General features: G+C 49.2%; 1 protein-coding gene across 1 annotated transcript in view; it reads left to right on the forward strand.

Annotated features, from left to right (window-relative positions):
• The window catches only part of Slc12a3 (solute carrier family 12 member 3), a 36,278-nt gene extending 25,423 nt beyond the window's left edge, over window positions 1-10,855 (forward strand). Inside the window, exons 22-25 of the mRNA XM_032887934.1 lie at window positions 1,629-1,715; window positions 2,306-2,441; window positions 3,662-3,729; window positions 10,503-10,855. Coding sequence (XP_032743825.1) covers window positions 1,629-1,715; window positions 2,306-2,441; window positions 3,662-3,729; window positions 10,503-10,644 — 433 coding nt within the window. The 3' untranslated portion in view covers window positions 10,645-10,855. The remainder of the gene's footprint in view (window positions 1-1,628; window positions 1,716-2,305; window positions 2,442-3,661; window positions 3,730-10,502) is intronic.
• Window positions 10,856-21,918: the final 11,063 nt, after the last annotated feature.

Raw genomic sequence — 21,918 nt, forward strand, 5'->3', positions numbered from 1 at the left:
CCCTGCCTTCTCCCTCAGCCCCCTGTACCCCGTGATAACTTCACCACCAAAAGGGCCTTCTTTGGCAAGGATCCCAGCCACCTGGCTTTCGGGACTTTTAAAGAGTAAACAGACCAGAAGGCTCCCCAACAGTCTGTGTTTCCTGTCGCAGCTCTGGGTGGCAGCTGGGTTCCTTGAGGTTTGCTTAGCTCAAGGTTGCCCCATTGGGTAACCGCATGTCCTTCTTACCGTGGTCATAAAATCCCTTCTGTCCCAACTGCCACTTAGTGGGTCATGTGATCTGCTGGCCCTATGACCCAAGGACTGCTTGGGCTCCTGTCAGATACATGAATGAAACTGCCATAGCTTTGCTTTTAAAACCTTTTAAAACCCTGCTTCTGGAAATATAAGCATTGGGGAGGGGGATGCAGAAGAGGCAGAAATTCAAGGTCAGTGATGGCACACACCATTAGTCCTAGCACTCGGGAGGCAGAGGTAGGCAGATCTCTGCAAGTTCAAACCAGCCAGGTCTACAGACATAGCTCTGGGACAGCCAGGGCTACACAAAGAAACCCTATGTCAACAAAACAACAACAAAAACAAACCAAAACCAACCAACCAACAATCACAAAGGCATAGCAGGCTGGGGGCGAGGGCTGGAGAGGTGCTTCCCCAGTTTATTACAACAGCTGCTTTCATACAGCGCCCAACCTGGAGCCCCAACACCCACACAGGGCAGCTCACGTTGTTAGATCTTGAGCTCCAGGGGATCTGGTGTCTCCTGGCCTTCTCAGACACCCTTACATAGATGGCGTACACACATATCGATCTAAGGAAAAGAATTTAAGTCCCACCCCTAAGTTCCAGAGCCAGCAGGAGCTGTCTGTGGAGGCCCTAGCCCGGGCCTTCAGGCTCCCCTTCCCAGCATGCTCCACATCATCCCAGTTGCTTCCTCCCCACCTTCTGACTGACTTCCTCCTCCAATGAGTCAGTCAGTGAGCACATCACAGCCTGGAGATATCACCCAGACTATGCTTTGCCAGGGTTTCTGACCCCGCACTGACTGGAGTCTGACTGGTATGTTCTGCAAACAATCTTGGGTGATTCCAGTGTGGACGTTGCCCTATCCCAGTTCCTTGAGCCTAGAGCAACCTTCTCCAGCGTGTACCAGCCTGCCAGATGGCTGCTTCCCCTGTGAAGTCTTTCATGACTGTGAAGACCACAGTGGGCTTCTCCATCAGATGCCAAGTCTGCGCCGTCTAGCACGCTCAGCTCCTGGTTTTCTCCTTAGCTCACGTGTGTTGTTGTCTTTGTCTCTACCACCTCTCTTCAGTTTCTCTCTTCATCTCCTCCCTTCAACCTTCACTTCCCAGAGTGTGGTCCCAAGCCTAGCAACATCCCAGGTTCCACCCTGGATGGCTGACACTGGTTCAGAGCCAGCCAGCAGATACTTGGGAGATTCTGGTCAAATACTTTTCCACGTCACTTGCTACTCTCTCACCTACTCCACCATACTTTCTTACTGTCTAGCCACCTCGCCCCCTCTGTTAGCCCCTTATGTTCTGTTCATTGCTATGTACTCGGCAGGGGCTTAAGGAATATCAGGATGAATGGATAGTTTAAAAAAAAATTCTGCATCTGTCTTCCAGGATCATCTCTCTGTTGAGCAAGTTCAGACTGGGATTCCATGAAGTCCACGTCCTTCCTGACATCAACCAGAAGCCCCAGGTGGAGCAGTGAGTTCTGTGTTGGGAGTTCCAGACTGAGGGCCGGCACTGGGCCTGTGGATCCCTCTGCTTGCTGTTTCTTTCTTCCAGGCCTGTTGGCTCCTGTGCTACTTTTCATGCGGGCCTCAGGACTTTTGCACATTCAACCACTTCTCCATCCAGCACCCTCTGCCTTATGCCCACGGCTGGCTTCAGAAGGACATGCTTCCTTCAGCTAGCAGAGAGGCCTCTCCCAGCTATTCTCTGTTACAGGACTCCTAAAAGACCGGCCTCTGCGTTTGCTTGCTTCTGCCAGGCTGATCAGGAGTTCAGTGAGGATAGGGTCCAGTCTGTCTTGCTGACATAGGGGCAGCAGGACTTGATGCTGCTTGCTAAGTGGGGTTGGGAGGGGAGGGCCCAGGTCAGTGGACAGCCCATGGACTTTTGCTAAATGTCAGACGTGAGCCATTCCATACAAATGGCAGAGTTGTATGGGTTCAGTCCGAGGAGCACGTCTTTGTGTGTGGTAACCCTAGGTATTCCTTGAGCTTCCTCCAAGTCCCTGGCTCCTCCAGAGACAGGGCCCGGCTGCCCAGCCTCACTTGTATTTTCCTCCCCAGCACCAAGCGGTTTGAGGACATGATTGCCCCCTTCCGCCTCAATGACGGCTTCAAGGACGAGGCCACTGTTGCCGAGATGAGGAGGGACTATCCCTGGAAGATCTCAGACGAGGAGATTAATAAGAACAGAATTAAGGTGCAAGAGAGGGAAGGGCTCGCCAGGGTTTGGGGTCCCAGTATGCGTCTCTGTCCTGGGCTTCTGGAATCCCCTCTTGGCCCCACCCTACTTGCCCTTAGCAATGTCTGAGATGTTCTTGAGAACATCTTGAGAGGACAGAGCCCTATGCTGTCCTCGGTGGGGACAGTATAAGTGGTTCTGGCCAATGGTGGTGTTCCTCCAGATCTGTGTGTACAGCAGACGCTAGACTCTTTTGAAATTGTCTGCAGTGATATTTTGTCAGAGTAAATAAAATGGCAGGGACAGCCAGGCCCCCAAGGGACAGATCTAGTTCTCCCCTCGGTGGCCCTGATTGGGGGGCCACTTGCTACCATCCTCTAGTAGGGACATTTTGTCAATGGCCTGGAGGTATTTTTGGAGGTCACATCAAGGGATGTGTGTTACAGCTGTTACATATTACGTAGAGACCCAGGGCACTGCTAAATGTCCTACAAGGCACGAGGCAACATCACAGCAAAGATCGGGCATCCAAGATGTCCAGAGTGAGACAGTGAAAGTCCCGGACTGGGCTAACTCACTTTCCTCAGATTCTTTTTCTACAGAAAATATCTATCCACTCTCAGGTCCGGGGAGGGACTCCTTAGATTAAGGTGTGCCTCCCAGGCTGCCCCACACATACTGGGACTTTGGATGCTTTCCCAGCCTGGCACCAGCTGGCTCTGTAGAAAGGACTAAATAAGCAGGGTGTCTAAAGACAGCCGGCTCCAAGTTTTGCCACTGTGGAGGCAGAGCCTGCCCCTTTGCCCCGGCTGTGAGTTAGCACATTTGAATTCTTCCACATCCCCGGGGGAGAGCATTACCATACCCACTTTGCAAAGGTACTCACTGTGCCTTGCCCAGGCTCTCTGCTAAGAAGCTCTGGGGCTGAAGTTTCAACCCAGTAAAGAACTTTCTTCCCATCATTATGGTGGTCAATGGAGTCAGGCAAGGGGAAAAGAAGAAAACAACCAAACCAAAAACCATAAAAAAAAAATTTAAGAAAGAAAGAGAGAGAGAGAGAGAGAGAGAGAGAGAGAGGTGAGAGAGAGAGAGCATTAATTCCCACAAGGGTCCCTGTGTTTCTGGGGCTGAGGAGTCAGGAACTGCTTAGGGGAGTATTTCTGTATCCAGATGAAATGGAGGTGGGGTGGGGTGCTGTTAAGAAAGTAGGGAGTGACCTTGGCTTTCCCTGGCCCCAGTCCCTTCGGCAGGTGAGGCTGAATGAGATTCTCCTGGATTACTCCCGGGATGCTGCTCTGATCATCCTGTAAGTCATGGTGGCTGGCTGGCCGGGGTGGGGGGGGGGTGGGGGTGGGGGGGGGGGGCCTGTTGGGGGTGATGGTAGCTGCTCAGAGGGGCCCAGGAGGCTGCAGCCTCAGCCTGGTGGATTCTCAAAGAACATGGCCGCTCCAATGCAGTCCAGTGTCTGCCTGGAGGCCCTGGCCTGAGCCTCTGTCCCAGGCATTGTTGATCTTCCTTCCTTGTTTACTTCTTTTCCTGCCAAACAGGCTTGGCAGACAGAGGCCTCTCATCCCAGAAGCCACTGTCTCCCCTAGCTTGGAAACTGTCCAACTCTCATTGGCCCTTTGCCATTCCCTAATGATTTGCCTGCTGAACCTGGACAAGAGGAATGGTGTCTGCTCCGGCCACGTTGTCCCCTGGAACAACACCCAGTCCACGCTAACCTCCAGTGTTGGCCAGGACAACACTGGCCAAGTGGACGGGGACTGTGGCAAGGAGGGTTCTCTATGTGGCTTTAACCTCTCTGGGGCCAGGAACGAGAACATGGCTAGCCAAGACCTCCACATTTGTAGTTTAGGGTAACCTGCAGATTTGGTAAGACATTTCTCATGCTTGCCGGGGAGCCAAGCACACTGTCTGCTCAGGCAGGACATTACACATGAGAACTTAAGCCCCTAGCCTAACATCTGGAGCTTGCTATGAATCCCTAGCTGGGACTCAAACCAGGGGTCCTTCTGCCTCCGCCTCTTTGGCAGCCAGCAACAACCCATCCGGAAGTGGCCTTTTCAAGGTGTGTTCTGATATAGACCTCAAGGGTCTTTCACATAAAATCCTGAGGTAGTGGCAAGGAGGCCAGAGGCAGGCTTACTCGATAATGATGGTCACGGACAAATGGACCGTCCATGTGCTTTTAGCATCCTTCTTTTTAATGTGCATGAATCTAAACTGTTACAGAAAATATTTAATCCCAATCAGGGGCTTCCACCCTGCCTTGACTATTCACTTCCCAGATAAAAGGCACACGCTGCCTTTAATTTCTAATAACCCTTGATCAGCACCAAAGCTGGGCAGATATCTACCGTCTGTATTATTAGATTCTATTTTCCTATTGATAACTCTGAGTTATTACTTACTGTGTTCCATCCGGGCTGCTCTTAACTACAGTTGGCCAGTCCTCGTGGACGTGATTTTAAGACATTTTTTACCCTATGAAATCTTCTCTGTCCCCCAACTTCCTCTCTCCCCTCAGGGTCTCTCTCACCCTAGGCCCGGAAACCCTAAACCCCCGCCTATGTCTCTTCTGCCCAGCTATTAGCTGTCAGTATCTTTAGTCACCAATCAGGGACAACTAGGGGTGGGGAGCAAGGTCACATAGTGGCACCTGGGTCTACAATCGAGTGTCCTCTAGGAGCAACCTGTATTTAGTATAGCGAAAGGCCAAGCCTCAGCACTAAACATCTTGACAGACCTGCAAAAGTGTTATCTGCTCTAGAAAGAAATCTTTATCTGCTGATACAAGCAGTACAGTAGCTGTTGCTGTGATAAGCACTATGGCCAAAAGCAAATTAGGGAGGAAAAAGTTGATTTCAGGTTGTCTGCCATTCAAGGATGTCAGGGTAGGAACTCAAGTCAGAAACCTGGAGGCAGGAGCTGATGCAGAGGCCAGGGGGGAGTGCGGCTTACTGGCTTGTTCTTCATGGCTTGCTCAGCCTGCTTTCTTATAGCACCCAGGACTGCCAGCCCAGGGATGGCCTTGCCCACATAGCCTTGCCCCCCACCCCGCACATCAATTAATAATCAAGGAACTGCCCCACAACCTTGCCCACAGACCAGTCTGATGAGGGCATCGTCTCAACTGTGGTCATCTCGAAAACTGACTTTATTGCTTGGGAAGCAGAAGCAGACAGATCTCTGAGTTCAAGGTCAGCCTGGTCTACAGAGTGAGCTCTAGGATAACTAGGACTGTACAGAGAAACCCTGTCTTGGAAAAAAAAAATCGACTCTACCTTGTGTCAAGTCGACCAAAAATTAACCAGGACAAGCAGTGAATGGGTGGAAAAGGCTGTTTGGGCTGTTTGGTTTTGTTAGTTAGTTAGTTAGTTAGTTAGTTAGCTAGCTAACTAGTTAGTTGGTTAGTTAGTTGGTTGGTTAGTTAGTTAGTTAGTTAGTTAGTTTTTCTGTAGAGAGGCCTCAAACTTAGCGCCATAGTCTCCACAAGCCATACCTGACATTAAATTCACAAGAAAAGACTGCTCCTTAGTCCCTTGAGGGAGACAGGAGGAAACGGGGTTTCCGTCTCACACAATTAGGAGTACCACCTTACCAGGGGAGGGTTCCAGCATTGATTCTGTCAGGTAGTGGGAAGATCGGTAATGACAAATGAGTAAAGACCAAAAATGCCCAGGGCCTCCCAGCAGTTGAACAGGGGAACAACAGGTGAGGTCTGAGGCCTGTGGCAAGCCTACCATCAGAGCCCTGATGCCAGCGGGGTCTGGCCCTTCAGTCTTGTCTGCAGACTCACGGGAGCGCATATGGCGTCAGCGCATAAGGTGCTTTATTTCTACCAACAGAGTTTGGCCAGCCGCTAAAGGTTAGAGTTATGGGGAACTTTCTGGGCTATGTTCCAGGCCAGACTGTGGGGATGGTGTGGGGATGGGGTGTCTTCTTGGACAGTACTCAGTCAACCAAGGTTCAGAAATTACGTCTTTAGTCCATTCTGAACTGTAACAAAATACTACATACTGGGTCTTTTTATAAACAACAGAAGCTCATTTCTTACAGCTCTGAAGGACTCAGGGTCTAATACCAAAATGATAGCAAGTTTGGTATCTGGTAAAGCCAGCCTTCTGGTCAGAGATGCGAGTCACATGTCATTAGGAGATCCCGTGTCATTGTGTTCTCACATGGCAGGAACTCTCCAGGACATTTTGTACAGAGGGTGCTAAGCTCTTGACCTTATCGCCTCCCAAAGCCCCCCAGCTCCTAAACCCATCGTCCTCTAACCCAGAGGGAAGCATTTCAATGGGCTGAGTTTTAGTTGACCATGCACTTTCAGACCACAGCAAATAGCTTACTGACTTTGTTCTTGTGAGTTACCTCAAGTGTGCCCAAGGAAGAGACATGCAGGACCCTTAGTGATTTGTGGAGTCCTGGGTAGAGTGGTCTCAGGATCTCAGACCGATTAGCATCCAAGCACAGAGATCTGAGCTCCAGCAGTTGCCAGTTCTTCTCTGGGCCACCCCAGAGGACACTGGAACCTACAGGCCTTTCCTCAAGGGCTGGCTCGCTGTACTCAGCTCTCAGCAGCCAAAGGGTGGTGTCACAGGCCGGAGGTTGAATTCTGCCTTGGAATGCTTTTCAATTTACAGCATAGAAAATGTCAAGACTGTGATACCAAGGTGTTAAGTCAGATGTGGACCCTCTGGGATAGGGCCCTTCTGAGGTTCCATGACACCCATTGTTGAGGCCATGTTTTCCTCCTGAGAAAGTGCCGAGGGGAGGGATTTGTTCCATCAACATCTCTCAGATAATGTTCCTAAAGCAAGGTTGAGCCCAGGGTGTGGCCTGAGTCAAGACAGTGGAGATGGTTCAAGACGTGGAACCATACGGGGATTCTGAGGTGTGAACTGTCCTGGGTGCATGGGTGAGATGAGCTGCAGCTTCCATAGTGCGGTCTCTCTTCAAAGAAACACACTTGCGGTTATGACCTGCTGTTAACTCGCTGTGCGGCCTTGGTGAGGGACACCATGTCTCTCTAGCCTTGATTTCCCTGAAGCAGGAACCTGAAGTAGGTTCAAGGTTCTCTTTCATCACACTGAGATCCCAAGTTCACTTGCTATAAAATGAATCCATCTCTGGCCTGGGGGGTGGGGGACACGCAACAGGGGATTTTACCCCACTTTCTTCTCTTCCCCAAAACTTCAGGAAAATCCAAAAGCCCACCAACTAGTCTTGGCGGGATTAGCTGGTGTGTCTGGTCACCTGCACACACCCCACCCCACCCTAGCCAGCTGTCGCCCAACAGGGCCCCAGCTCTTGGGCCAACTCCACAAAGCAGCTGTGTATGTGTCCCAACCCTCCAAGTTGGAGACCAGCCCAGATTTCTCAGGATGTAGTCAAGGTCAACCTCATAAGACTTGGAAACCCTGAAAATGCAAATGCTAGTCTCTTCCAGAAGAGGGCTGGGTGGGCCTCAAGACCTCTGTCCCCAGATATCCTAAGGACAACAAACAAGGAGCGATCCTCACTGAAACTCGGTGAAATGGATGTGTAGTCTAGCCCCAGTTCAGGGCAGAACCTGGCTCTGTCTGTCTCCTACTCAGTGGCTTATCCGATGACCCACCCCCACACCTCCACCCATGTGTGAATGCAGCTACACCCGCACAGGGTTTGAGCTGGCACTGCACAGTAACCATCCCACCCCACAGCCTCTGAGCAGGTTAAGAGCCTGCCTGTTCCTGTGAGGACCAGGTATCCCTTTTCTCAGTAAGGATTTCCTCCACACTGCCAAAGAGTAATTCATTAAGGCATCCTTACCACCAGCGCGTGTACCGAGGAGGATGCTGTAAGTAAGGGCCTTGCTGTTTTAAGGATCAGAACTAAACTGTGTTCCTTGAGACAAGGACACTGTCATAGGAGTCAGGTCTTCTACTCAGGGCCTTCCAGATGGGGAGTGGCCTGGCACTCCTCCTGGATTGGTTCTGTTCAAGGACTTAACTTCTGAAGCGAGCGTTCACCCAACACAGCCTTGCAAATTTGAACAGAACTCGTTTTGTTCTTGGCTTTGTTCTAAAGATCAGTGGTTTTAGGAAAGCACATCCTGTTGGCAAGAGCAAGCCTGTCATTGGCTAGTGCTAGAACGAGTTAAAGGTGCTGTTCCTGGGACGGGGCCACAGGCTCTGCCTAGGGAGGGAACTTCATGCTGAAGCTTGCTGCGGGAGCTGTGGGTGTTTTCTGACTCTGAGCAGACAGGCACCTGTGCCCTGTGGCCTTTAAAGGTGGTGAACTCAGTTCCCCGGAATACGATAGCATTTCCCAGGTGGCAGAGTCCTTAGCCTCACGAGTGCCTGTGAATTCTAAACTCGGCCTCTCTCGTCTCCTATGCCATTTCTGTGGAAGATCACTAAACGCTTTCAGGTAAAGACGACAGTTGCTTAGTGATATAGACATCCTTGTTCCCACCCACCTTCCCTGCCCTTTGGAACCTTACTTTCTAAAAATAGAACAATGTTTCCTGCATGTTCTGACCCTGCGTTTTAGTTAGTGCTCACAGACATGGTGAGGTTGTAGCAAGCAGGTGCGTTAAGTAGGAAGATCTAGGAGCCTGGTTGGAGACCCATCTCTACCGCCTGCCTGTACGTTGTGTGACCGCAGACAGCCAACAGGGGCAGTACGTTTTGTGAGTTCTCTATTTAAAGAACTTCGAGGCTCAGGGCCAGTCAGGCACTTTGCCAGAGCTGCCAAGTTGAGGACATTGCAATGCCAGCACTCAGACAACGTCTATGGGGTCAGATTCTGAACTCTGAACCAGAGTTCAAATCTGCCTGGCTGGCTGCACCAGCTAGCCCGAGTCCAGCTGGGGCACTGTCCACTGCTGCTCTGTATTAGAGCTAAGATGGAGGGGTTGTCAAGGGTACAATCCCTTACAATGCTGTGTAAGCGCTTGTATCCCAAATTCGTGCACCATAGCTGGTACTGTGGGATGCTGTATTTCCCAGGAGCTGAACCCTAGGCACTGGGACATGGTCCCAAATGTATGTTTAGAATTCTTAATATGGTAGAAAAAGATCACTTTCTTATCTAAACAGCCAAAAATGACTGAATAGCATTCTAGGATATCCCGTTACTTGTATGGTATTTTGCAACTAGGACAAGAGGCCCCTGAGAAACCATGCTGGAATTTTCCCTGACATGCTTCATGGTCGAGGGGGTGGGGTGGGCAGGACAAGGGTCTGCAGCCACATCACAGGAGCATGCTAGTGACCAGAATGCACAGAGGGAAGGGCTGGACAAAACTCAGCAGGCAGATGAACATATATTCCAATGAGCGAGACGGACGACACATAAACACAGCTAAAGACGCCTTTAAGATTGTGGAGAGCCATGAATACAGTCATCTGGGGATTGGATGGAAAGGTGTGGTCAATCAGGGGAGCTGTCCTTAAGCAGCTGGATGCCCTCAAGCCTGGATGATTCAAAGGAGCCACCCAGAGCTGGGCATGGTGGTTTACCAAGTCCAAAGGTCTCGAGACAAGAGCAATTCACCACCATGGCTATTCAGGAATGATTAGGACCGAGTGAGGTTGGAAGGTGTCTTAGTTACGGTTGCATTGCTCTGAAGAGACAACATGTCCAAGGCAACTCTTATAAAGGAAGACGTCTAACTGGGGCTAGCTCACAGTTCCAGAGGTTTAGTCCATTGTCATCATGGTGGGAAACATGGTAGCATGCAGGCAGGCATGGTGCTGGAGGAGCCACCAAGAGTTCTACATCTTGGTCTGAAGGCAGCAGACGGATATTGTGTCACTGAGCGTAGCTTGAGCATAGGAGACCTCAAAGCCCCGCCCCCACAGTGTCACCTTCTCCAGTTAGGCCACACTTCCTAAATGTGTCGCTCCTGTGGGCCAAGCATTCAAACACATGAGTCTATGGGGACCAAACCTATGCAAACCACCACAGAAGGGTTGCAGGGGACTGGATCCTAACGGACCGTGCAGGCCATAGGTCTGCTTAGAAATACTTTGTGGCTGAAGATATTCTTTGAGGGTAATTACTCTGCTGCCGCTCTTCCTCCTACAGTACCTTGCCCATTGGAAGGAAGGGGAAGTGCCCCAGTTCACTGTACATGGCCTGGCTGGAGACCCTGTCCCAGGACCTCAGTCCTCCCGTTCTCCTCATCCGAGGTAACCAGGAGAACGTGCTCACCTTTTACTGCCAGTGATGTCCAGTGTGGCGGTTCCTGCCGAGAGCTGAGCGCGTGGGATAGAGTCGGAACTCACGCTCTCCAGCTGGAGAAGAGGCTTCAAGTCCTGCTGTGTCATCACATCTACCGGCTGTGTTTCCGAGCTGGCTGCACCCCATCAGACACACCTTCTAGACCTTGAAGTTGCACGGAAAAGCTTCTGGAAGAGTCTTATCTCTTTTTAAAAAGCTTTTTTTTTTTTTTGTCTTGATGACCAAAATATTAGTCATTGATTCAGTCTTTGATTTGTATACAAATTGAGTCCCAGTATTGGGTGTGCAACTTGGCAGTCTCTCTCGGGACCTTCCCTGTGACCACCCCCAAAGCTGTCTCATCCCCCCCCCCCAGACAGGAGAGCAGGAGCCCATCCTGAGGAACCATGTGGAGTTCTGATGACCACAGGACCCTTTGAGCTACACAGCAACACACATTTCTTCTCCTGTTGCTTTTCAGTGATGGATCCTGGGTGCTCTTACTGGTTATTGAGACCAGGGTCCTCTAGGTTCTTTGATTACAAATTCTATGGTTTCCTCAGAGACTCAGAACACACAGAACAATGGTAGGGAAGCATCACAAACTGGTCCTCACTCTAGAGGGTGCTTCTCTCCCCTCTCCCCACCCCCTCTCCCTCCCTCTCTCTCTCTCTCTCTCGATCTCTCTCTCCTTCCTTCTGACAGAGTCTTATGTGGTCCAGGCTGGCCTTGAACTTCTTCTGTAGTCAAGAATAGCTTCAAACATCTGATCCCCCTGCCTCCATTACAGAGCACGGGGATTCCAGGCACGTGCACATAGGCATGTTTCACGAGGTGCTAGGGACCACACCTACGGTTGATGGGTGCCAGCAAGCACCTGCTGACTATGCTACCACCGCCCAGTCTCTAGTCTGCTCCTTTGAAGTTGATTGCGACCTTCTAAATGATCTTCAAACCCACTCGTGTGCAGCGACCCGTGCTTTGAAAAACAGGTTTAATTTCTGGAGGTTGTGTGTAGGGTCTGTTGCTGGTTGGTTTCTTTGTTGCTCAGGAATTTTGTTTTGTCAACTTGACAGGGGCTAGGGCCATCTAAGCAGAAGGAACCTCAACTGACAAAATGCCTCCTGCTGATTGGTGGCCTGCAATGATTGACGGGGTGGGGGCCAGCCCACTGTGTTGCTGTACCACCATGAGCAGGTGGTCCTGGGGTGTATAAGAAAGCAGGCTGAGCAAGCCAGTGAGGAGTGTCTCTCCATGGCTTCTGCTTCAGTTCCTGCCTGGAGTTCCTTCCCTGACTTCTCTTCATTATAAACCATAAGCCATAAGATGAAATAAACCCTTTTCTCCCCAAGTTGCTTCCGGTCATGATGTTTATAAAGCAATAGAAGCCCTGACTAACCCGGGCACTGCTGGGCATCACTGCCCATATCCCCACCCATCGCTCAGGAAAGCAAAGGAAACCAGCAAAGCTGGAGAGACGGCCACGATGCGGGGAGGGTTGAGAAAGAAGGCACAAGAAGATGCAGGATTCAAGGAGCCTAGGGTCAGGGTGTTACGCTGTGGGGCTGGAAGAAGAGACAGCCCAGATGTTAAAAGCGGAGAGGGTGATGAAGATGGCAAGATGGGTGAAGGAAGAAGGGAGGAAACGTTCTACGCACCCCAGAGTTGGAAGGATCCTCCATCCCGGATGAAAGAGAGCAGCTTAGCAGACGGCCAAGTGCACCAGGGTGAGGTAAGGTGGCGGAGAGAGCTGGGTAGGTGGTAAAAAGCCTTACACCCAGCAACAGGGAGTGTGCCAGCGCTGCTACAGGGTGGGTCCCCAAGAAAGGTGGCAGCTATGGTGTAAGAGTGAGACAAACAGGAACATGCATCGAGAGTAGGGCACACAGGAACTCTTGGGACACCTTACAAAACACAATGGTCTTTGCTGTCTTGATGGACAGAGGCAGACATTCGAGTTCTTTGGTGATATGGCTGGGCCTGTCCCTCTAATGCTGAGGAAGACAGCAGGGTAGGGCATTCTTGGGGTTTGTCATTTCCTTCCAAGGTCACTCAAGGTCATCCGGTCACAAAAGCTATGCCCTTCTTGATGTCTTCCCACCCAAACGCCAGGGCTTCAAGCCTGAAGGCTCTTACCAAGCCCTCTCTGCTCTCAAGGTTCACCAGGGCTTGCTGAGCAAGATAGGGATCTGGCAGAGCTTAGCAGGGGTCTGTGCTCTGCTATCTCGGGACCTTGCACCCAATTCCCAGCTCTACAGAAACTCTTGCCTCCTCTAGGCAGTGTTGACTTTTCTGGAAGTACATGATAACAATTTCCTGGCAAATGGCGTCCTCCTTCAGACACCAAGGAGTCCTTGGCTTGAGATTACAGAATGTTTTGGCTTTGGATATTTAAATTTTTTTAAATGTTAAATAGATTTGTGCTGGCTAGTTTCATTCTCAACTTGAGACAAGCTAGTCATCTGAAAGGAGGAGACCTTAATTGAGGAAATGGCGTCATTAAGATCCAGCTGAAGGGGGCTTTCTTAATAACAGAAGGGAGAGGGCTCCGTCCATTGTGGGTGGTGCCATCCTGGGTTCTACAAAAAGCAGGCTGTGCAAGCCAGTAAGCAGCACCCTCCATGGCCTCTGCGTCAGCTCCTGCCTCCTGGTTCCTGCCCTGTGTGCGTTCCTGTCCTGACTTCCCTCAATGATGGACTACAAAATGGAAGTGAAAGCCAAATAAGTCTTCTCCTCCTCAACTTGCTTTTTGGTCATGGTGTTTATATCACAGCGATATAAACCCCAGCGAAGACAATGTTCGACAATAATAAAAGTTCTATTTTTAAAGAGAAAAAATATAAAAATATTAATTGATTTAGAAGGTTTTACTCACAGACTAGGCTGGGCTTAGCACTTTTGTTTCTACGACCTTCCTGAATGCTGGGATTACAAGTGTGGGGTCACCCTCTCTTGACACCTCCCACATTAAAAAAACAAAAAAAATTTTTTTGAATTAAACTTAAGGCCTAAAAGCAGGATGAAGAACTTACTTGTTTAGGAACTCAACATTTTTCAACTATGAGAAGTGATTTGAAAAAAATTAGCTGGTGTTTCGTTGTTTTGCTTTTTGGGTTTGTTGCTTTGTTTTTTGTTTTTTTCTTTTTTTTTTCTTCTCCCCTGGATGGGACATTTCTCTTGGTCCCTGAGGTCACTTTGCTTAGGAATATTTGCAGCTGTTTTTTCCCCTTTGCTCCTCTTAACTACATTTGTAATCAGTCCACAGGGAGCACATTCTCCTCAGCCCCCTGACTGACAGCTTTTGGGGATCTTGCCTCAACCAAAAAGGAGGCTGAGTACAAATACCTATTATGTGGCCGCTTGAAAACTTAAATCTCGGGACTTGAGAGATGGCTCGGTGGTTAAGAGAACCGACTGCTCTTCCAGAGGTCCTGAGTTCAAATCCCAGCAACCACGTAATGGCTCACAACCATCTGTAATGGAATCCAATGCCCTCTTCTGGTGTGCATGAAGACAGCTACAGTGTACTTATATATTTAAACTTGAAAAAGAAAAAGAAGGGGTTGGGGATTTAGCTCAGTGGTAGAGCACTTGCCTAGCAAATGCAAGGCCCTGGGTTTGGTCCCCAGTTCCAAAAAAAAAAAAAAAGAAAAAGAAAAAGAAAAAGAAAGAAAACTTAAATCTGAGTTTCTGATACTCTCCATGGTGTGACTTCAGATGCACTCCCGGCCTCTGTTCACAAAATGAGAGGACTGGGCAGTTTACCAGCCAGTGAATGTGGCTTGGCCCATCAAGGCTGACCAAACAGTTTCAATAGCATGGATGGGCAGGTAGGACCAGAATAGACCTTCTCCAGTCCCCACTTCCTCTCTGCCCCCACCCCTTCCTAAAACTGTAGGAGCTTTAGGTCCGGTCTCTAAGGCACTCCATTCCCCCATTAGGCAGCAGCAGCAGCAGGGGCAGAGAGGCCCAGTGACAGCTACAGTGTTCTTTCTGTCTTTGGGTAACAAAATGTTTCACATTGTTACATCAAAAAACAATTTTAATGTTTACTTTGAATTTGTGTGTGTGTGTGTGTGTGTGTGTGTGTGTGTGTGTGTGTGTGTGTGTGTGTATGGGTATGTACATAGGAGGGCAGACGTCATCAGAGACTAGAGGTGAAGAATCCCCTGGAGCTGGAACTAACTGCCTGGTATGATTGCTGGGAACCAAACTTGGGTCCTCTGGAAGAGCGATACATATTCTTAACTCTGAGCCATCCCCCAGGCTCCACTTTACTGCGTTTCACAGCCAGCAGGTATTGTTTCTGACAGTGCTTTTGTTCTGATGCTCCCACGGGGAGGTAGAGCACAGGGGTGATGCCAGCTTTAGCCACTGTTGAAGAAGGTTTCACTTCGCTCCCCTGAGGCCGCTGCTCCAGTAAGTAGCTCTCATTTCCCCCTTGGCCTTTCAGCCTCCAGAGTTACCTGTACCTTTGGCTCCCAGATAGATTTCTTGTGGCTTTGAAGTAATTGAGTGCAGTCCACTCTCTGCCCTGTAGCTCTCTTGATGCTTTGGGTCTCATTCAGCCCACTCTGAACTGAATTCCCCCTTAAGTACTTGCCTGGCCTCTCCAGTGTGGGCAGGGTGAGGTGGGTTTCACAGAAATGAGACCTGATGGAATATTCCAGAGGAACCACCAGGCTGGGAAGCCCCTAAAGCAGTCAAGCACCCTGACTGGCCTCACACAGGTCATGGCGTCAGCATCAAGGCTTCAAGAATGTTTACAGAACAAGAAGCCCAGCCACTGTCTGGATTGGTAATAAGTCAGTTTGTGACACACGTGCCTCGGAAGGCACCTGCTTCCTTCAACACACAGGAGCAGTTCACTTTCTGAAGACACTTGAGAGCCATTGGCTGGGAGGCCCACAAACGGAAGTCTCTGGGTACACAGGAGACGGTGGCTAGTGGCAAAAGCAAGTGATTCTGTAAGTTACAAAGAAAAACGTTTCCGTAGCAAACGATATGAGAACACTTGGTAACAAAGTCAGACAAGTCCCTGTGGAGAGTATGGCACTGGAAAGAGGCTTGTCGTATGGTGGTGTTGAACCGATCAAGAATAAGACCACTCCCACTAGTTTTGACCCAAATTTGAGGCAAGCTTTAATTAAATACTGACTGCTGTGTTGTATAAAACGTTATGGAGAGAAGGAATATGTTTGGTAGGTGTGTAGTTAGGTGTGGGGGAAGAGGGTGCCTCTGCAGGGCCCGTGCTGAGACATCCCTTCCCCCTGAGGGAGAGGGTGTTAGAATAGAGTTTGAGGGTGTGGGGAGGAGAGCTGAGATGGTAGTAGAGAGAGAGGCAGAGAGAGAGAGAGAGAGAGAGAGAGAGAGAGAGAGAGTGAGAACAAGAAGGCAAGAGAGAGAGAGGAGGGGGCAAGCAGCCCCTCTTATACATACCTGGCTGTTGCCAGGTAACTGTGGGTGGAGCCTAGACAGAATGCTAACACTGACCACGATAATACATTCTGCCAGGATCATCCTAGGGTTCCCAGAAAATGGGTACCAATGACATTTAGCAGAGACCTATATAGGCATGCCTATAAGGCTACCATATTTCCCATCAGGTCCAATCGGGAAGTATATATCCTGACATTTCCTTCAACTACCTGTGATCAAGCACATGATGGGTACAGTTGGGGTAAACATTTGTTTAGAGAAGTGAAAACATGCAACTAAAATTTTCCACAAACATTAGCCTCCAGCATTTCAGGAACTATCTGTGCTTGGGCAAGAGGCTTATAAGTTACAGACATTTTTGTTTATGGCTCTCTTAGGCACAATGATTACAACTTAAAATGTAACTTTGGATCTCACAGAGCCATTCTGTAACCCCAGCTCTTGGGAAGCTGAGGCAGGAGAATTGGCCCTCCCCAAAAAGAACCTTGGAAGATGGGTGTAGTGGGTTTGGCCTAAGGTTACTTGTATTCTAATGTTAATTTGGGTCCCCAAAACTGCTTACATAAGTGTGTGCAGGTCGCTTCTGGGAACCCACCCCCAGTTGGCTCTGATTGGTAAATAAAGGTGCCAGGAGTCAATGGCTGGGAAGGGCAGACTGAGGCAGGACAGTTCCTGGGCTTGGGATGGGGGTGGTGGTGAGGAAAGAGAAGAGTGTGGAGGAGAGGAGATCAGCCATGTCTGAGAAGAGTGCTGGACAGAGAAGCCAAGAGAAGGAGTCAGGGAAGTGTGCCCAAGAGGGCTGCCCAACTGGGTCCAGGGTAGTGGAGATAGAATGTAGAGTTTAGTAATAACTTGGGATTACTGGCAGGAGGTGGATTAACCTCGTGAAGGTTAGACAGTGGCACAGCTATTGTGCTGTTTAAGGCATATTAAAATATAAAGGCTTTGTGTGTGTGTGTGTGTGTGTGTGTGTGTGTGTGTGTGTGTGGTGTGTGTGTGTGTGTGTGTGTGTGTGTGTGTGTGTGTGTGGTGTGTGTGTGTATGTGTGTGTATGTGTGTGTATGTGTGTGTGTGTGTGTGTGTGTGTATGTGGTGTGTGTGTGTATGTGGTGTGTGTGTATGTGTGTGTGTGTGTGTGAGTGTGTGGTGTGTGTGTGTATGTGTATGTGTGTATGTGTGTGTGTATGTGTGTATGTGTGTGTGTGTGTGTGTGTATGTATGTGTGTGTGTGTGTGTGTGTGTGTATGTGTGTGTGTGTGTGTGTGTGTGTGTGTGTGTGTATGTGTGTGTGTGTGTGTGTGTGTATGTGTGTGGGGGTGTGTGTGTATGTGTGTGTATGTATGTGTGTATGTGTGTGTATGTGGTGTGTGTGTATGTGTGAATGGTATGTGTATGTGTGTGTGTGTATGTGTGTGTATGTATATGTGTGTGTATGTGTTTGTTTGTGTGTGTAGGTTTGGTGTGTATTGTGTGTATGTGTGTGTGTGTGTGTTCGCTCTGTGTGTGAGTGTGTGTGTGTATGTGTGTGTGTGTGTGTGTGTGTGTGTGTGTGTGTGTGTGTGTGTGTGTGTGTGTGTGTGTGTGTGTGTGTGTGTGTGTGTGTGTGTGTGTGTGTGTGTGTGTGTGTGTGTGTGTGTGTGTGTGTGTGTGTGTGTGTGTGTGTGAGTGCGTGTGTGTATGTGAGTGTGTGTGTGTGTATGTGTGAGTGTGTGTGTGTGTGTGTGTGTGTGTGTGTGTGTGTGTGTGTGTGTGTGTGTGTGTGTGTGTGTGTGTGTGTGTGTGTGTGTGTGTGTGTGTGTGTGTGTGTGTGTGAGTGTGTGTGTGGTGTGTGTGTGTGTCTTTCCGGAATGTAAAGCATTGAGGTAGCAAACCTGCTGCTGGGATTTATTAATTATTAAATTCAACGGATGATTAGGATTCAATAGAAGGAAAAACGGAGAAGCAGGAGCTGGGATGGGAGAAACATGCTATCAGGAGAAGGAGCACGAGCAAGGACCAGCCTTAAAGCAACTCTAGATATGCTGGGAAAACCAGAACCAACCAGTTTTCCTAGAGTATGCACCCAGGCCAGTAAGAATGGCAGGGCCACCACAGGCAGACCCCAGGTATAATGCTGGCAAGCAATTGGCATGGGGAGGCATGTCTGTAATCCCAGGAGAGGCTGAGACAAGTTTGTGAGTTTGAGGTCAGCTTGCGACATGTAGAGGACCCTGTCTTAAACTACACAAGGTGGTGAGAGTGAGCTTCCGGATAAGCCAGAGGAGCTCAGTACTGAAGGTGAGAAGGGATAAGCCAAGCTTCAGGAAGTGTTAGCCAGATGGAAGGGAAACCAGGAGGATTCAGTGGGAATGGAACCCCAGAGCTCAACATTCTAAGCAAGATGGATAGAAGAGAAAAGAGGAAGGATGCGGAGCACGGTAGGAAGAAATGGAAGTAGGGATTGCCTGGATGCATGCATGAGTAGACAGGGTCCCCGATACTGAGTTGGGGCAGCTCTAAGAATGAAGGACATTGAGACCATGGGGTCAGGGTGTTACGGCCTAGGTAACTGTCATAGGACGCCATTATAAAGAGACTTCCTTGTGTTTCTGCTGTCACTAGGAAACTTTCTAATGCCAAGTTGATTGCATATTCTGCCACACTCTGTGCCCTTGGAAACCGATCACAATGGAAGTCAGTAGAACTGCTTTATATAGTTACCCACAATAGGCTTGGACCCAAACCAACCACCCGGCAGCACTTCCTGCACCTGCGTATAAGCTTCTGTGGTATTTTCTTTTATAAGCTGTTCCTGGGATGGACCCCAACATAAGAGAGACATGCACCAATGTAAGACACTGTTTGGAATAAGACTTCTATTTTTGATTAGTAATGGATTAAAATTTAAGATCCCAAGACCTCCCCGGGATTTGACATCCTACTTGGCAGAAAGAAGCATGTACTTGGGTAACTGACGTCCTGGTTGGCAAGTTAAGACATGAATGTTACAAGACAAGTCCCATCCTTGTAGACAAGTTAAGACATGAGCGTTAGGCAAGATGAGTCCCCTGCCACAGTTGAATACCCCAACCAATGGGAACAGAATAAATGTACAACAAAGACATGTTCCTAAAGAAATCATCTGGCCCTAGTTGGTGGAATAACTTGGCACAGGTATTTATAGGTCTCAGGCTTTTAAAAAAGTCCTATAATGCCTTCACTCAGGGTCACAGTTCAGTCAGTCCCCAAACCGGGAGCCTGGCCCTGATCGATCAGTCCTGGGGTGTATGCTCAATGAACTATCCCTGTCTGAGATTTGCGTTCTTGCGGTTTGTGAGGAGACTCCTGGACCCCAACATAGGGAATAGACTTAGGGAAAGAGAATGAACAGACTTGGCTGTACTGTGGTATTGGTTACTTTTCTCAGTGATGTAACAAAATATCAGAAAAAAAGCAGCTAAGGAAGAATGTTGGCTCTCTGTTTGATTGGCTAGTCCGTGTGATCAGGAGGTGTGCTCTCAAGAGCGGGAGGCAGCTGGTCAGGAAACAGGACGTGGCGCTCAGCTTGCTTTGTTCCTCCTAGTCAGTCGGGGAGCCTGTCCTACCCAGGGAAGGAAGGATTTTCCACACATCTCAAGTGAGTCTTCTCTGGAAACATCATCACAGACCTACCTACCCTCTCTTAGGTAATTCTTAATCACATCAAGTGGATGGTCAAGATAAACCCTCCTGGGTATTTTAGCACAAACACATCCATCAGAACTGTGACCCAGGAGCTGTGGAAGAGCTTGGGCATTTCACCACTGGCTGGAAGCTCTTGGAAGCCATGAGCAGAAACAGACCCGAGAGATACACTCGTGATCAGGATACAGAAAGCATAGCCAGGCAGCACAAGCCATGTTTTAGATGAGAGAGAGAGAGAGAGAGAGAGAGAGAGAGAGAGAGAGAGAGAGAGAGAGAGAGAGAATATGAATGAGGAACAGGGAGCAGATGCCAGAGCTGGGGAAAGGCTCCATTTAGCAGGCAGGAGGAAGGGGAGGCAGCCATCGATGGAGCTTTCAAAGAATATTAGAAGAGCTGGAGAGTTACCTCCATGGTTAAAGCACTTACTGCTTTTCCAAAGGACTCTGGTTGAGTGCCTAGCAACCACATATGGTGGCTCACAATTGCTTGTAACTCCACTTTCAGGAGATCTGACAAACCAGGCATGCACATGATACACACACACACACACACACACACACACACACACACAAACATACACACGCACAAGCATACACACACAAGCATACACAAGCATACACACACACAAACATACATACACATACACACACATAAACATACATAAACATACACACACAAACATACACATACACACACACAAACATACACACAGACACACAGACACACACATACCACACACACACAGACTCACAGACACACGCGCAAACACACACACAGACACAAAGACATACACACACACAACACACACACAAACATACACAAACACACACAAACATACACACACATACACACACACACACACACACACTCATACAGATCTAATATTTTTTCAAGACAGGGTTCCTGTTTATGCCTGATTATCTGAGAATTCTCCTGTAGACCAGGCTGGCTTCAGACTCAGAGATTTTCCTGCCTCTGCCTTCCAGGCGCTGGCATTAAAGGCATGCACCACCACCGCCCGGCTACATATTTAAAAATTTAAAACGGTTAATGCATTTTAAAAATTAAATTAAAAACAAACAAAGAGCGCTGCTGGTGGGCAGGGAAGCAGGTAGTTCAGGGGGCTCCAAAGGAGAAGGAAGCTGAAGGACTGGGAGGACTCACCCCACAGCTGCCTGGCTGAAGCCACAGCAACACTGCTGCCCCCTACAGAGGACGGTTTGGTGACATGGCAGGCGGGGAGAGGACTGGGGAACGAAGCGCCTGTCCTTCCATCCCTGCTTTGCCGGCCGTGTGGCTGGAGCAGTCACCCTGGTCTTCACATTACCTCCTTGTGTGGTATTCAGGTGTGGAAGCTACGTCTAGTTCTTCCTCCCAGCCCTGTGCTTCCTGAAGTAAGACTCAGAATCAAAAATCGGATTTTAAAACCACCTAGGCCATGTAGCTAGGCTCTTCTCTGACTAGGTCATAACGTAATATACCCCGTCTGTTCTGAGCTACTTTCTGCCACGTGGCTGGGTGCCTGTGCTCAGGGCCCACCCCTCTGTCTCCTCTTCCTGGGTGAGTCTCCCACACCTGCTCTATCCCAGAATCCTCTCTGCCTCCTGAGTGCCCTACCTTCTGTCCTACCCTTTCCTATAGCATAGGTTTTTAAACGGACGGGTGATGCATCCATACAATACACAACAGATTCTCTCTGCATTTAGCGCCCTGCCAGGGGTAGGTCCCTCAAGACTGCCCTGGCTGATTTGTGACTTTGAACCACACACTTCACCTCTGCCTTTCCCAGAGCCACGTTTTGGGCTTGCTATTCCTCTCTCTTCCTGAATTGAGCCCCTCTCTCCCCTGCGGCTCCCTTGTCTTTTGAATCTCTCCCTTCTGACTTATCAGCAGCATCTGGCCTCTTCTACTCATCTCCCGTCTTGAATGGAGAACTGAACTTAATGTCTATCCTCTTGTTCCCCCAGACTGTCCCAGCCCCTTGCAGCTGGGCAGAGCCGGCCTACTCAGTTAATAGACTTTGAGAGAAAGCACACAACTGCTGGGCCGCAGTATTAGAAGTGGAGAGAACAGCTCTCCCACTTTATCAGTGACCAGGAAGCTGCTCACTCATTAAAGTTAGACTTACAAGATCTCTCATCTTTGATCATAGAGCCTGAAGGGCCTGAAGAGCTGCCTG

The sequence above is a fragment of the Rattus rattus genome, chromosome 17 (genome assembly GCF_011064425.1).
Source record: "Rattus rattus isolate New Zealand chromosome 17, Rrattus_CSIRO_v1, whole genome shotgun sequence".
NCBI lineage: Eukaryota > Metazoa > Chordata > Mammalia > Rodentia > Muridae > Rattus > Rattus rattus.